This window comes from Spinacia oleracea, chromosome 3 (genome assembly GCF_020520425.1).
Source record: "Spinacia oleracea cultivar Varoflay chromosome 3, BTI_SOV_V1, whole genome shotgun sequence".
In the NCBI taxonomy this organism is placed as follows: Eukaryota; Viridiplantae; Streptophyta; class Magnoliopsida; order Caryophyllales; family Amaranthaceae; genus Spinacia; species Spinacia oleracea.
In genome coordinates, this window is record NC_079489.1 from 42,256,732 (window position 1) to 42,271,775 (window position 15,044).

At 39.1% G+C, this 15,044-nt stretch overlaps 1 protein-coding gene and 1 non-coding gene across 2 annotated transcripts; one reads left to right on the forward strand and one right to left on the reverse strand.

Annotated features, from left to right (window-relative positions):
- Window positions 1–1,088: 1,088 nt before the first annotated feature.
- On the reverse strand, window positions 1,089–1,195 carry LOC130471113 (small nucleolar RNA R71). The gene has a single exon (XR_008931784.1). It is a non-coding gene; the product is annotated as a small nucleolar RNA R71 (small nucleolar RNA).
- A 1,485-nt stretch (window positions 1,196–2,680) lies between these two features.
- On the forward strand, window positions 2,681–4,036 carry LOC130469652 (uncharacterized). The gene is made up of 2 exons (XM_056839060.1): window positions 2,681–3,596; window positions 3,759–4,036. Exons 1-2 carry the CDS (start codon window positions 2,681–2,683, stop codon window positions 4,034–4,036), a joined length of 1,194 nt encoding a protein of 397 aa, XP_056695038.1.
- Window positions 4,037–15,044: the final 11,008 nt, after the last annotated feature.

Consider the following 15,044-nt stretch of genomic DNA (forward strand, 5'->3'; position numbering starts at 1 on the left):
CCAATTTCATGGACTAATTATCTAGCTAATAGGAATTAGAATCGAAATATCGTGCTTTTAGAGGCTTTGTACAATTGGCAATTCTGATTATGTTAGCGATCGCACTGCATATGTTGAATTGAAAGTGTTAAGACCCGACCGTAGGATTAGCACGTACTTTAATTACTCGGCCTAATTTATTCGTTGTCGAATTGAATTGTGTTATTGGATTGGTATAAGCATGGTGAACCGAACAAACGCCCTAGACCTTTAATTCATTGATAAATTACGCATTTTTATTATTGTTTTAGCTTTACTAGTCAATACTCAAAATCAATTTTCGTTATTGAAATAGTTCGTATAATTGGGCAAAAACTAATAGAACTTGTCTCCCCGAGGGATCGACCCGTATTTGCTAAGTATCTGCTAACAACAGACATCGTGCACTTGCGGTATCACTTTTTAATCTATCAAGTTTTTGGCGCCGTTGCCGGGGAGACGGCTAGATTCTATTAGTTTTAGTTTGATTATTTGAACTGTTTCCATTGTCTCATTGGAACTCTCAGTTCCAATAGAGGCAAATCTCACTGCGTTTTCTTTCGTTGTTATTTATGCCCAGGTATGCCAGAACGGGTACCTTGGTTCCTCCCGATCCCGATCTCGGAAAGACCCTTCGTCAACTAAAAAAGCAACAGAAAAAGAAGAAGCAGTCAGGGTCCCAAGACTCACAGACTCCACCGAGTCACACGATGTCTAAATCCCTGAAATCATATGGGGTATCTTCCTCGAATAGTGTTCCGACTGGGCTTACAATGCCAACCATTGAGGCAATCAACTTTGAGATCAAGCCCGCTCTAATCTCCATGGTCTCACAAAGTCAATATGGTGGCCATCCATCTGAGGAACCCACCAACCATTTGCAGAGGTTCAACCAATTGTGTGGTACTATCAAGCATCAAGGGGTCACTCAAGACCAATTGAAAGTCATGTTGTTTGGTTTTAGCCTTCATGATAAGGCTCAGACATGGTTGAATGATGTCAAGGAGACAGAGTGGAGTGCTATTTCACAGGCCTTTCTAGAAGAATTCTTTCCACCCACTAAGACTGCTGAAATTAGGCATAAGCTGACTACATTCACTCAAGAACCTGGTGAATCACTTCGAGAAGCCTGAGATAGATTCAAGGCTTTGCAGCGGTCGTGTCCGCATCACAACATTGAAAAATGGTTCTTGGTTCAGATTTTCTACCATGGTTTGCAAGATGAAACAAAGAACACGGTTGATTCTGCTGCTGGGGGCGTTTTTCTTGACAAAGAAGTGGATACAGGTTATGATTTTCTTGCCAATTTAGCTGCCAACCATTACAGCACCACCAGAACCACATCCAAGAAAGAAAAATTAGATGTCGATGCTTATGTTCTATTGTCCTCACAAGTGGCAGCCTTGAACCTGAAGATCGATTCTTTGAAGGCTCCTCAGTCTGGTACTCCCCCAATGAGTATCAATGCTATGTCTAGTGTAGCTCCAGTGACAACTTCTTACTGCGAAGTATGTGGCATCCAAGGTCACTTTAGTCACGAGTGCTCTTATAGTTCGCAGGACACTACGCAATTGGAGCAAGTGAATGCTTTTCAACAGAGACAACCCAATGACCCATATTCCAATTCATTTAATCCGGGTTGGAGGAATCATCCAAATTTCTCATATCGGGGCAACAATGTTCAGAATCCACAACCCCAGCAACAATGGTCGCAACCACAGTTCCATCCACCTCAGCCACATGTTGCTAGGCCTCCATTTCAACAAGGAGCCTCACATAATGCTCCCCCGGGGTTTAATAGGCCCCCGCATCAAGGATATCAACAACCCCCTCAGAGAAATGCTACTCCAGAGCCTAACATGGGTGATCTGTATAAGCTCATTGCAAATATGCAGAAGACCGCAAAGATAGCTCAAAAGAACCATGATGAGAGCATCAAAGAGTTGAAGAATCAGAATAGAATGTTGGAGAATCAAGTTGCTCAACTTGCTGACACTCTATCTCAAAGGCAACCGGGTACACTACCAGGGCAACCTACTCCGCCCCAGAATAGAGAAAGTGCCAATGCTATCACTCTTAGAAGTGGCACTAAATATGATGGACCCCCGATGCCCATTGATGATGCAACTCTTGCTAAGGAGAACACAGATGGACCAGAGAAAGCAATTGATGTAGAGACTCAAGTCCGGAAAGTTGATAATACTGATGAGGTTGGCGCAAATAAGGGGAAAGAGAAGATTGTTGATTCTCTCCCTATTGTGCCTAAGTTGCCTTTCCCTCAGCGGATGCAGAAAACCAAGGTCGATCAACAACTTGGAAAGTTCTTGGCAATGGTCAAGAATCTTGAGGTAACGGTCCCTTTTACTGATTTAATATCTCAAGTTCCTGTTTATGCAAATTTTTTGAAAGAGATGATCACTAAGAAAAGGGATTATGGTGGTGTGGAGAGAGTCGCTCTAACTGAACAGTGTAGTGCCATATTGCAAAATAAGTCTCCACCCAAACTTAAGGATCCGGGTAGTTTTTCCATCCCCGTCATGTAGGTGCATTATTCATTGATAAAATATTGTGTGATTTAGGTGCAAGTGTGTCTGTCATGCCCCTTTCTGTCTGTAATAGGTAGAATATGGGAAAACTAAAGTGCACACAAATCACGTTGCAAATGGCAGATCGTTCTATAAAGTATCCCTTGGGTATTTTGGAGGATGTTCCTGTCCGGGTGGGGAAATTCTACATTCCTGTTGATTTTGTAGTGCTAGATATAGAGGAGGATAGTCAAATTCCAATAATTTTGGGTAGGCCATTTTTATGTACTGCAAGTGCTGTTATTGATGTCAAGTCTGGGTCTCTTACTTTGAGTGTTGGTGATGATACTGTTACTTTTAATCTAACCAATGCTGTGAAGTCTCCTATGCTTGAGAATACTTGTTTCAGGATTGACATTGTAGAAGAGATTTCTCTAGACAACATCCCTAAGATGTTGTATGATGATCTATTGCTGGCGACTCTCACCTTGGAGGCCCGAAAAGGAGAAGGAGATTGTGAGATTGATTCCTTGATCTCGGGTTTAGATGGAAGTGAAGCTGAGAAGGTCGATGGTTTTGAGGTATTAGAAACTATTTGCTCTATTTCCGAGCCACAGGTAACGAAGGTAGAACTAAAACCATTACCATCTCACCTTAAATATGCATTTCTTGATGATAATAAGGATTTTCCTGTGATCGTTAATGCTGCACTCGATGATAGCCAGCTTTCTAAGCTTCTGACCGTGCTCCGTATGAAGAAAAAGGCAATCGGGTATAGCATTGATGATCTCAAGGGCATTAGTCCTGACTTTTGTATGCATAGAATTAATTTGGAAGCAGATCACCGCCCTCGCATCCAGCCACAACGTCGTTTGAATCTTAATATGCAAGATGTGGTGAGAAAAGAGGTAGTGAAACTACTTGACACGGGCATCATCTATCCCATTTCAGATTCTAAATGGGTGAGCCCGGTGCACGTCGTTCCCAAGAAGGGGGGGACAACGGTTGTTAAGAATGATAAGGATGAGCTTATCCCCACTCGTGTTGTTACAGGTTGGTGTATGTGTATGGATTATAGAATGTTGAATACGGCCACCTTGAAGGATCATTTTCCCCTCCCCTTTATTGATCAGATGCTAGAAAGATTAGAAAAACACAACTTTTTCTGTTATTTGGATGGATATCCAGGTTTCTTTCAGATTCCCATTCACCCAGACGACCAGGAGAAGACGACGTTCACTTGTCCTTATGGAACTTTTGCATACCGCAGAATGCCGTTTGGTTTGTGCAACGCCCCTGCTACATTTCAAAGGTGTATGATGGCCATTTTTACTGACTTCATCGAGGATATCATGGAGGTATTTATGGATGATTTTGGTGTTTATGGTTCTGGCTTTGATGTATGTTTGCATAATCTCTCTAAAGTGCTTAAACGTTGTTCTGAAGTGAATTTGGTATTGAACTGGGAAAAGTGCCACTTTATGGTGAATTAAGGAGTGGTACTTGGTCATCTTATTTCTGAGCGTGGCATCCAAGTTGACCGAGCAAAAATTGAAGTGATTGAGAAACATCCCCCTCCCGTGAATGTCAAGGGAGTGAGGAGTTTTCTCGGTCATGCAGGTTTCTATCGCCGTTTCATAAAAGATTTTTCTAAAATTGTGAAACCCCTCACTCAATTATTGCTCAAGGATGCCACATTTGAGTTCACTGATGCTTGTTTGGAGTCTTTTGATAGGATTAAGAAAGCATTGATAACTGCTCCAATCATTCAGCCTCCGGATTGGGATTTGCCGTTCGAAATTATGTGTGATGCGAGCGATTATGCTGTTGGAGCAGGCTTGGCCAAAGAAAGAACAAGGTGTTGCATGCCATCTATTATGCAAGCAAAACCTTGGATGGAGCTCAGATGAATTATGCTACTACTGAGAAAGAGCTCCTTGCGGTTGTTTATGCTCTTGACAAATTTCGGACGTATCTTGTTGGTTCGAAAGTCATTGTACACACTGACCATGCCGCCCTAAAGTATTTGTTGGCCAAGAAAGAGGCCAAACCGAGACTTATTCGATGGATTCTTCTTCTCCAGGAGTTTGATTTGGAGATTCGGGATAAGAAGGGTGCAGAGAATGTTGTTGCAGATCATCTCTCTCGGTTGAAATTTCAATCTAGCACAGACGGGCCTATCAATGATTCGTTTCCTGACGATCACCTATTCTCTGTGTCTACTCAATCCCCATGGTATGCGGACTTTGCAAACTATTGTGTTGGTGGCTCCCATCCTCCGGAGTTGACATATCAACAACGTAAGAGATTCTACCATGATGCTAAGCGGTATTTTTTGGATGATCCACATTTGTATCGGAAGTGTGCCGATGGTATGTTTCGTAGGTGTGTAGCGGATTGGGATACCCACGGGGTTCTTAATCATTGCCACAGTTTACCTTCTAGTGGTCATCTTGGTGCTATTCCGACCGCCCATCGAACTCTTCAAAGTGGTTTCTATTGGCCTTCTATATTCAAGGATGCTCGTTTCTTTTGCAATGCATATGACGAATGTCAACGAACGGGCAACGTTTTGAAAAGGCAAGAGCTACCACAGACTGGAATTCTTGAGGTTGAACCATTTGATGTATGGGGCATCGATTTTATGGGACCGTTCCCTTCTTCATGTGGGAATCGGTACATCTTGGTTGCCGTTGATTATGTTACAAAGTGGGTGGAAGCTATTGCATCGCCAACCAACGACTCTAACGTCGTAAAGAAGCTTTTCAAGAAAATCATCTTTCCGCGCTTCGGAGTCCCAAGGGTTGTGATTAGTGACGGAGGTTCCCATTTTCATCAACGGACTTTTAAGGCTCTTCTGAAGAAGCACGGAGTTACTCAAAAGGTTGGCATGGCTTATCGTCCTCAAACGAGTGGCCAAGTCGAAGTTTCTAATCGATAGATCAAGAGAATTCTCGAAAAAGTGGTCAACAAGTCTCGAAAAGATTGGTCGTTGAAGTTGGATGACACATTGTGGGCGTTGCGCACGACCTACAAGACTTCGTTAGGGACAACTCCGTATCTGTTGGTGTATGGCAAAGCTTGTCATTTACCGGTTGAAATGGAATATCTCTCTAAATGGGCCGTCAAGGAGATCAATATGGATTTAGAAGCGGCCGGTGAAGCGAGACTTCTTCAATTGAATGAGCTAGATGAACTTCGGTTTGAAGCTTACGAGAATCATAGGCTCTATAAGGAGCAAACGAAGAAGTTTCATGATAAGATGATCCAGAAACGAGAGTTTAACATCGGTGATAAGGTCTTGCTTTATAATTCACGATTACGGATTTTCCCAGGAAAGCTTAAGTCTAGATGGTCCGGACCCTTTACTGTCACCGACATCAAGGAACATGGTGCTATTGAGGTTGCTAGTGACAATGGCACCAAATTCAAAGTGAACGGTCAACGTTTGAAGCTATACACTGAAGGAGCGTTTATCGGAAAATTGGAGACGATCTATCTCTCCGATCCACCCATCGACGCTTGATTTTTGAGGTTTGGAGTCGAGCTAATGACTTAAAACGAGCGCTTATCGGGAGGCAACCCGATCTCTAACTCTCTCTCTTTTCAATTTTTTTCAATTTTTTTCAATTTTTTTATTTTTTTTATTTTTTTTTCATTTATTTGGTTAATTTAATTTATTTTTAGTTTATTTTATTTTTAGTTTGATTTTTTGTTCATCGTTTTTATTTATTTATTTTGTTTGTTTAATTTTAACGAAACTAACATTTGTGTCTAGTGATGTTTGGGTCTATTTTGAAGGTTTTGTAGGCACGAGATCAAGTTTTTAATGTTCAATTCATGTAATTCCGGAGTTTCGATGCATCGATAATCCATGCTAGGAGCAAGTAGCAACAAGCATTGTGAGTCGCAACCGAACAAGCTCCACTGGATGCGCCCATAGCCTGTCGCTGCGCCCTCAGCCTCTCGCTGCAATCTCTCGTTGGGTTCCCTCGCTGCGTATCAACTATCGCGCAGCTACCCCGCAGCCAGCTAAGTATCTCCCTCGCCCGTGTCTGCCTTGGTCGCAACAATCTGTTGTGGCCGCAGCGCAAGGCGCGCATGAATCTAATGCTGCGTCCCTCGCTGCGCTCGCAGCCAGCTCGCCCCATTCCCTCGCCTGCTCCCGCAGCCAGCCCACCCCCTCTCCCTCGCCCGTGTCTGCCTTGCTCGCAGCAACTAGCTGTGCCCGCAGCCCGTGCTCACCCTTCGCATATAAAACAAACAAAAAAACCTGTCCACAACCACCCATCATCCTCTTCGAACCCGCGACCCCATCACCCTACTCCTCTTCTTCTCCAACCCCTTAACCACCCCACATTACCACCACTAGCGAGGCGCCGCCGGCGCTGCACCGGTGGTCGGAGTAACACCTGAAGGAAATAATGCCCTTGGTCCAAGTATGCATTCTATGTTAAGTCTAATAAATGCGGTTCAGTATTAATTAACAAGTCAATAATTCAGTGAGATCAAGTGAGCTGAATGCCTAGCTAGAGGCCGCTTCAGTTCAAGTGGAATTAATGATATTAATCCACAGCTTACTCTTGACTGAACCCGTAGGGTCACACAAATAGTACGTAAACGGATCAAGTATTTAATGGCATTAAATACTCCATCTATGGATATTCGGAATCGACGGATCTTGGTTTCAGTGGGAGCTGAGATCGTCACAGGCAAGAAATGAATACTCCGGAAACGATGATATTGCCGGAAACGGAAATATGGATCGTATCGGAAATATTAATATTATCCAAGTCGTAGATGTTGCCGGAAACGGAAACATGGTACGTATCGGAAAATATTATCGGAAATGGAAATATTGCCGGAATCGGAAATATTGCCGGAAACGGAAATATTGTCTGAATCGGAAATATTATCGGAATCGGAAAATAATTCCGGAAACAGAAATATTAAATATTTGTTCGAAACGGAAATTAATTCCGGAATCGGAAATGTTAAATATTGTTCGTATCGGAAATAAATTCCGGAATCGGAAAATTAATCGGAAGCGCGTCGTACGAATTAGCATCGGACGAGCTTGCTAGACGAAGGCCCAGCACGAAGCCAGGCCCACGTCCAGCAAGGGAAACGCGCGCCACAACACGCCAGCCCAAGGCTGCGCCAGGCCCACCGCAAGGCAGGCCCAGCGCGCGCCCAAGGCTGCGGCAGTCGTGGGCTGCGATGCTCGGGATGTGCGCGCGCGCGCATGGCGCCCCTCGTGGGCTGCTGTGCGTGCGTGGGTGTTTGTGTTCACATACGAAACCTAAAACGTACAGGATTCGTTTAATGATTAAATTCCTAATTCTATTTGATAAATTAATTAAATAAGAGTTTTATTGTGATTCTAATTTAATTAATTCGTATCCTAATTCGATTCCAATTCTCTTTCCATACCCTTATAAATATGTGGCCTGGGTTCACAATTTATAACAAGTTTTTCAAGTATTCAAAGTGAGTTTTTGAGAGAAAAATTCAGACACATTCCTTGCTCAAAAGTGCCGAAATTTTTAGTACCTTAAGGGCGATTCTAGTTGGTCAATCTTAAGGCGGATCCGGACGTGCTGTGGACTATCTACGGAGGGACGACACTTGGAGTCCTAAAGACTTGTTCTTGTTCGGTTCGGGCGCAGCTAGGGAGGGCACGCAACAAAGAATATGCATCTAAATTATGCTATATGATTATGTGTAAATAATATGTATTCCTGGGTTAATGGTTGTTTCCGCATGATTTATGTAATATCATATGTATCATAACCTAACAGTGGTATCACGAGCCTCTTATTATTTTCATAATCTAAATTGCATGAACATGGTTAAATATTACAAATTTGCAAGAATTAAAAGGGGTGATTAATTTTCGTAATTGTTAATTAATTGCAAATTGCGTTTATTTAATTATATGTACGCAGTTTTTCGGCAGTTTCTTCGTTACTCATCCAAATCGAGTGATTTTTGTGTCAATTCCGCATGTAAAAGGCATTCTAAAATTTTGACAAAAAAATGTAATTTTCTGCCGAACCCAGAATTCTCAAATTCGAAGCCTAACTATGACTTTTCGAAGGTTTTAGTTTTTCGAATGCAAAATTTCGTAAATTTAAGATGTTAAATTAAATATTTGCGATTCTTGTTGATAAATCTTAAATTTTTGATTGACCTACTGTATATGTTTAACAAGTTTGAATGCCTAGCCTTGTTAATTATGCAATCTAATTTGTAATTATGATTAATTTGTTGAAAATTAGAATAATTTAGAATTAATTTGATTTTCATAATTAATTATAATTTAATTAGATACCTATGATTAAAAACCACCATAAAAATTGTAAATTTATGATAAATTTTAAATTTTTATGACCTAGGCTTGAATCCATGATAATCGGAAATCAATTGAATAATAAATTTTTGATTTTTCGCCCTAAAATTATGAAATTAATATTATTTATTAATTTGTCATTAATTTTAAATATAAATTTTTTAAATTTTATGCGATTCGTTCATATAACTTGCACGCACAAAGCAATGGACGCTACGTGTTACCCTTAAGGGGTGTTGTATAGTGCGGGCATGCGACGACGAGCAAGGGAGCTCGTCGCCCGTGCGGCACGAATGCAATGAGCAAGGGCATGGTGCACGAGCACAAGGCAGCAGCCCTGCCTTGTGTCGTGGGCTACGAGCACTGGACGAATGGGCATGGGCGAAGGCAAGGCACGGCAGTCGCGTGTGGGCAGCAAGCGAGCTGCGCCACAACGCGCACTGCCCCGCGCAAGCGCGCGCAGCGAGCGCGCAGCGAGCGCAAGCTCGCGTGCCACGAGTGCTGCGCCCAGCGTCGATGCTCGCGCACAGCGAGCGATGGCTCGCGCACAGCGAGCGCTGGCGAGCGCGCGCAGCGAGCGCTGGCGAGCGCGCACAACGAGCGATGGCTCGCGTGCATCGAGCACTGGAGCGCGCGCAGCGAACGCTGGCGAGCGCTGGCGCGCGCGCAGCGAGCACCAACTCGTGCGATGGCTTGCGAAGGGTAGAGGCAGCAGCTATGCGACGAGCGCATGGGCTGCGCGCACATGGCCAGCGATGGCTGTGTGCGTGTGGCCCATGGGCGTGCAATGCGTAGGGTGTTTGCGTTACGATTAGATCGTTTTGAATGTTTAATTTGAAAATTTCAGTTCACGTAATTTTAATTAATTTTAAAATTAATAATTTAAATTATTTGCTTGGATTTTAATTTTGAATATTGTAATTATAATAAATTTTAATTTATTCTAATTATTTTACTAAAATTAAAATCATGAATTAATTTAAATAACGACTGAAATTAAATTAAACTTTTTGGATTCAATTATAAATTTATATGAGCTTTAAATTTTAATTAAATTTGTATGTTTCCGGTTAGACTAGAAATACATTTTTATGTTTAAAATTAGTAAAGCATATGAATTTATTGGTTTAAGTGGGAGCGCTTTTAGTCATAAACTCTTGATTAGGTCTACAAATCCTTAAGGTTAAAACAACTTGATTAGAATTAATAAGGACTGAATAATTGGTAGATTATTGGTGCCCTTGATTAATTGCTGCAAATGTTTACGTGATGCATAATGTGTTTTACTAACCAGCTATGTGGGCCATTCATGATAATGAATGGGTGAATGGTATATATTGTATATGTACTGTTTTGCAGGTTATGAAGTGACTAGTATGGCCCAAATAGGATAGAAAATATGGTCTGCGTACCATTAATTTGAATGTAATTGGTCTAAAGTACCAAAGTTATTTTTCAATTCAAATATGGTCTGCGTACCATCAAATAGTTGTAATTAGTTATAGCTTATCCTATTTGAAGAAAATGGTGCCTCCCACGGAGATTTTCAAGACGGACTTTGAAGTCAAAGCTTCAAGATGAAGTCGGGCCATACTAGATCACATTTATCTTATGCATGTTTTAAGTTATTTATTGCTTTTAAATATGTCTTAATATGCATGAGATCAAAAGCTTGATTATGTTGCATGATTAAGGATTTTAGTTCACTTAAAATCTAACCAACATAGTAAGAGCCTTAAGTTCCAAACTTAAAAATTGAGTTAAAAGGTGCCATGCCAAAATATACACTTGCTTGGATATCCTTTACATCAATCTAGTAATAGTTTTCGCTCAGCGAGGTGTTACTTATTGGTCCTAAAGGGGGAAGGTACACAAATAATTGTGAGTACATGTTAGTTTTGGTGAAACTCAACGATATAAGTAAGGAGTCCTTTTATGTCGTGGCAAAATCGATAGGTTTACCTAATAAGTTCTTAGACGTACCTATCAACCAAGAATAGTTTCTAGACTATTAGCAAAAGGCTTTTGCTTACCTAAGATGTTTTAGGATTAAGTCGACAAACTGTGCTTAGTTCTTCAATGGTTTTAGGATCTTGGAATCATTTTATTCACACCTGCCGGAACAATAAATTCGAATAAAATGCTAATAACTTGTTGAAATTGCATGATTGCTTTAATTTTCAAGTTATTATTCATGATAAATGTTTAGACTTTGCATGCTTCAATGAATGTTTTAATTATTGTTTATAATTAAATATCTTGCACTGCAATAAATCCTTTTAGAAAGGTAACAGTAAATTTCCTCGATTGGTAGTGAATCCAAGAACGATTCACGGAAAAGAGAGAAAGTGAGCAATTTAAAATGTACGTTTCTTATATCGACTTTTATGGTTGTTTTCGAATATCAAAATCAAATGGAAAACCAATTGGTGCTTGTGAATTCAAAATACACTGTAGTTTTGAGATCATAAAGAATTGAGCTTAAACGCTCAGCTTTACCAATGGTTAACAACCTAATATCTTTGTCCATTTAATTCTCGAATGAGTCTAGTCCCTAGACATTCGAATAGATCGATGCTTAGAGAACTTTAGAAGCTTCTGGTAAGATCATCTAGTTGAAACAAAATATTCAACATAAATTAAAATGGTAAAGAACCTTGTCGGTGACATTGGACATGTCTAACAAAGTATAAAAGTCAACACTAAAGAATTCAATTCTTAAGACTATAAGAAAGGGTACAAGAAATAGGAAAACGAGGAACAAATGAAAGGAATTTACGATTCCGTTTCTACCTATAAATTTATGTTTAAAGAGAAGTGACCTAGCAATCAAACTTCCTTGGTATCATATACCTCTTGAGGTTCTTACTTCGGTAATAACTCAAACAATGGAAGCTAGGATACACTAATGACCTACAAGTGGGAAATGAAGCATGGCAATGCTACATTAGATGTAGGGTCATCTAGTTTGTTTTAAGTCCTTTCAAAGGCTGGAACTAAATGGCTATTTCGTTCCATAATCAGCATACCTAAATTTCTGCTTCAAACACAGAAAGACTCACATTCAGAAGAACAAAAACAATGCTTGTTTGTTTGTTTATTTGAATGAAATGGTCATTTACGGAATGAGTCAATATGCTTGATTAAAACAAACAACTCTTTAAAGAACTTTACTAGGCTCAAATCAACCCCTTGATTTGAGTTCCACTAATCTTTGGCATTGTTGCTTAGACCATTTCAACAAGTTAACATTCAAAAGCTCTATTTTAATGGACTTTTAAAAGTTGGTTGATTTCTAGATCAACTTAAGACAAGCTAGTCTTACTTGTTGAAAGTAACAAAAGATATGAACTATTGTTAGAACGCCTAGACGATAGAGTTCAAAGCTAAAGAAAGATTTTATGACTTTATGGATTTGAGTGAATATAGGTTTATTGACTCAAATGTGATATAAGTTGAATCTGTTTGGGTAGTTCCAAGATTCAGAAGTATAAAATCCACTTGGCAAGAAATCATAAAGATCTAGGTTAGATCATGTTGATGATTACTTGAGACCAAATATGATCATCAATGATTGTGTGTTGTAATTTCACAATCTAGGTCCATAAGATATGGCATATCGTAGTTGGAATAATCGAAGTCAATTAGTACTTGATTCGATCAATGATGAATCATAAAGACTTTTCCTATAATTTCTAAAACAAAATGCTCAACTACCACCAAACTAAACCAAATTCGTCAAAGCTATTGAAAAGTAATTTCAGGATATCTTTTCAATTATATATATCTAAAGAGTTGCTAAACTCAGTGGGAGCTTAGTGTTTGTTATTCAACAAACTAAGGCCCAAATCTAGATATATGTTTCATTGTGATTTATTCAAATGAGACACAAGGGTATTGTTTCTACCACGAATTTTTGAGAACATAATGTTTGTTTGCTCGAAATAATGTCCTTTTGGAGATTCGTTTCTAAAATGACAAGTGGGAGAAAATAGACCTCGAAAGTCTTCGAGGCGAACAACAAACATAAACGGACATTCCGGAGGCTTTTCGAAGTGCTTCAGAAAAAAACCGAACTTATTATTTAAGGACTTTAGAAGTGGCTTTAAAGAATAGACATCTCTTAGAAGACTTTACAAGTGCTTCAAGGAGAACAGAATATTCAAAGGACTTTCAAGTGGCTATTGATATTCTATTGTTTGATGTTCTATACCCAAGTAGGCATAGAATTCAAGTCACTGAAACTATGCAATTCTTCTATTAGATAGTAAAGAAACCTACAACTTGCAGTCAAACTAAAAGAAGTGACTTGTAAGAAAGCTATGACGAAACCCAGATTCCCTAAAATGGTTAGAGGCCATATATAGACTATATGTTTAATTGGTTAAAGGCCATAAAACATACTCAATGTTTTGATGACAAAATTGAAATTTTGTTGATTTGCAAGAATAGTTTCACACCTATTGGTTGCAAGTTTGTTTTAAGGATAAAAACCATCAAACATGGAATTGTGTTCACACACAAAGCTAGATTAGGTTAAAAGCAAATTCATGGCATGGATTGTGTTGAAACCTCATGCAAAATCGTAATGCTTAAGTCTATAATTCAAGCAATGATTGCATATTGGTACATATGGCAATTGGATGACAAAACGTATTCCTCAATCAAATGTTGGAATATAATATGTACATGGTATGTCATAGAATTTGTGGATCCAAATAAATGCTTGAAAAGGAAAGCTAGCTTATAAAATCTAAGTACAGATTTAAGCAAGCAATTGGGAATTGGAACTGTATTTTAAGTGAAGCTAATAAGCATTTTAGTTTCATAAAATATACATGATTCTTATAGATATATAAGAAGTTTAGTGGGAGTACTTAAAACTTAATTGGTCCTATGTGTATTACACACATATCTCTCTATTGTGAAATAACATTCAAATGCTAATGACTTAGATTTGAAATTATTCATCAATGATGGACCATGGCGAAACTTAGTACATACTGGGTATTAAGATCTATTTACAAAGATCTTATGATATTGTTTTGGATTAAGTAATGGCATTTACTAAATCAAACACGAAAGTCTCCATTGGAGATATTCGACCCATGTGAATAAATCTAAGTAAAGGATGTTTGAACTATGTATAAGCATTTACTAAGTTAAACATCAAAGAGTCTAAATGAGATTCTTAACCTATATTATATGTCAAAGAATTTAGCTGAATTTAGTATCTACTGAAACTAGATAAGCTAAAGTTACATGAATAGAATTCAATTGGGAATTATTCTGCAAAAGAATTTATCATGTATGATATAATATGAGGATCGCCAAAAACGTATCGTATGACTTTAGGCATGACGAACATATACCAATCTCTATTGATCTAAGTGAAGATCAACTAGATTGAGATCAAGAATACTTATGATACTTGAAAAGGTACATAGGAATAGTTCTTGATTCAAGGAAACAAAGATATGCTAAATATTGATGCTACACGCATAAACACTGGCAAAGGATCAAGCAAGACCCTTTGGAGTTAACCATTGATAAGGACGAGCTATAGAGCATCGTGTTTTGAAAATGGCAACATGGGTTGGAGACCATGAGTTGTTGCGTGGGAAATTAAAATAATAATTTCTATGTTCTAAGATATAGTTGGAAAGTCTTCCACATATCTATGAACTGCTTGGATAGGTAAATCCAAACAAAGCATCACTAGCAACCTAAATTATGCTATATGATTATGTGTAAATAATATGTATTCCTGGCTTAATGGTTGTTTCCGCATGATTTATGTAATATCATATGTATCATAACCTAACAACACCGACCCCGCCGGCCACCTCAAACGCACCCCTTTTCCCCATAAATCACAAACCCTAACCTTTCAATCAATTTGGGGGTTTTTGCTATTCTGTTAATTGATGCAATTGAGTGACATTTGGGCATTATTGGAGCATACTACAATTGGTTTTCAATCATCTAATTGAATTCCTTGCTTGGAATTGGTGTAAGTGAAAAAATTTCTTCAATTAATTTCACTTTTGCCTCTACTTTGCCATATTTGGGAGATCTTGTTGCCTCTTTATTGGTGTTGGAGATTAATTGATTGATTCTTGTGTGTTTATTTTGGCAATTGTTCATTG

What these genes read in the sequence shown, in the direction of transcription:
- LOC130469652 (XM_056839060.1), top strand. Translation starts at nt 2,681, where the DNA reads ATGGCAGATCGTTCTATAAAGTATCCCTTGGGTATTTTGGAGGATGTT. An exon ending in CCCCACTCGTGTTGTTACAG is followed by an intron (nt 3,597 to 3,758) that starts GTTGGTGTATGT and finishes CCATTCACCCAG; the next exon opens with ACGACCAGGAGAAGACGACG.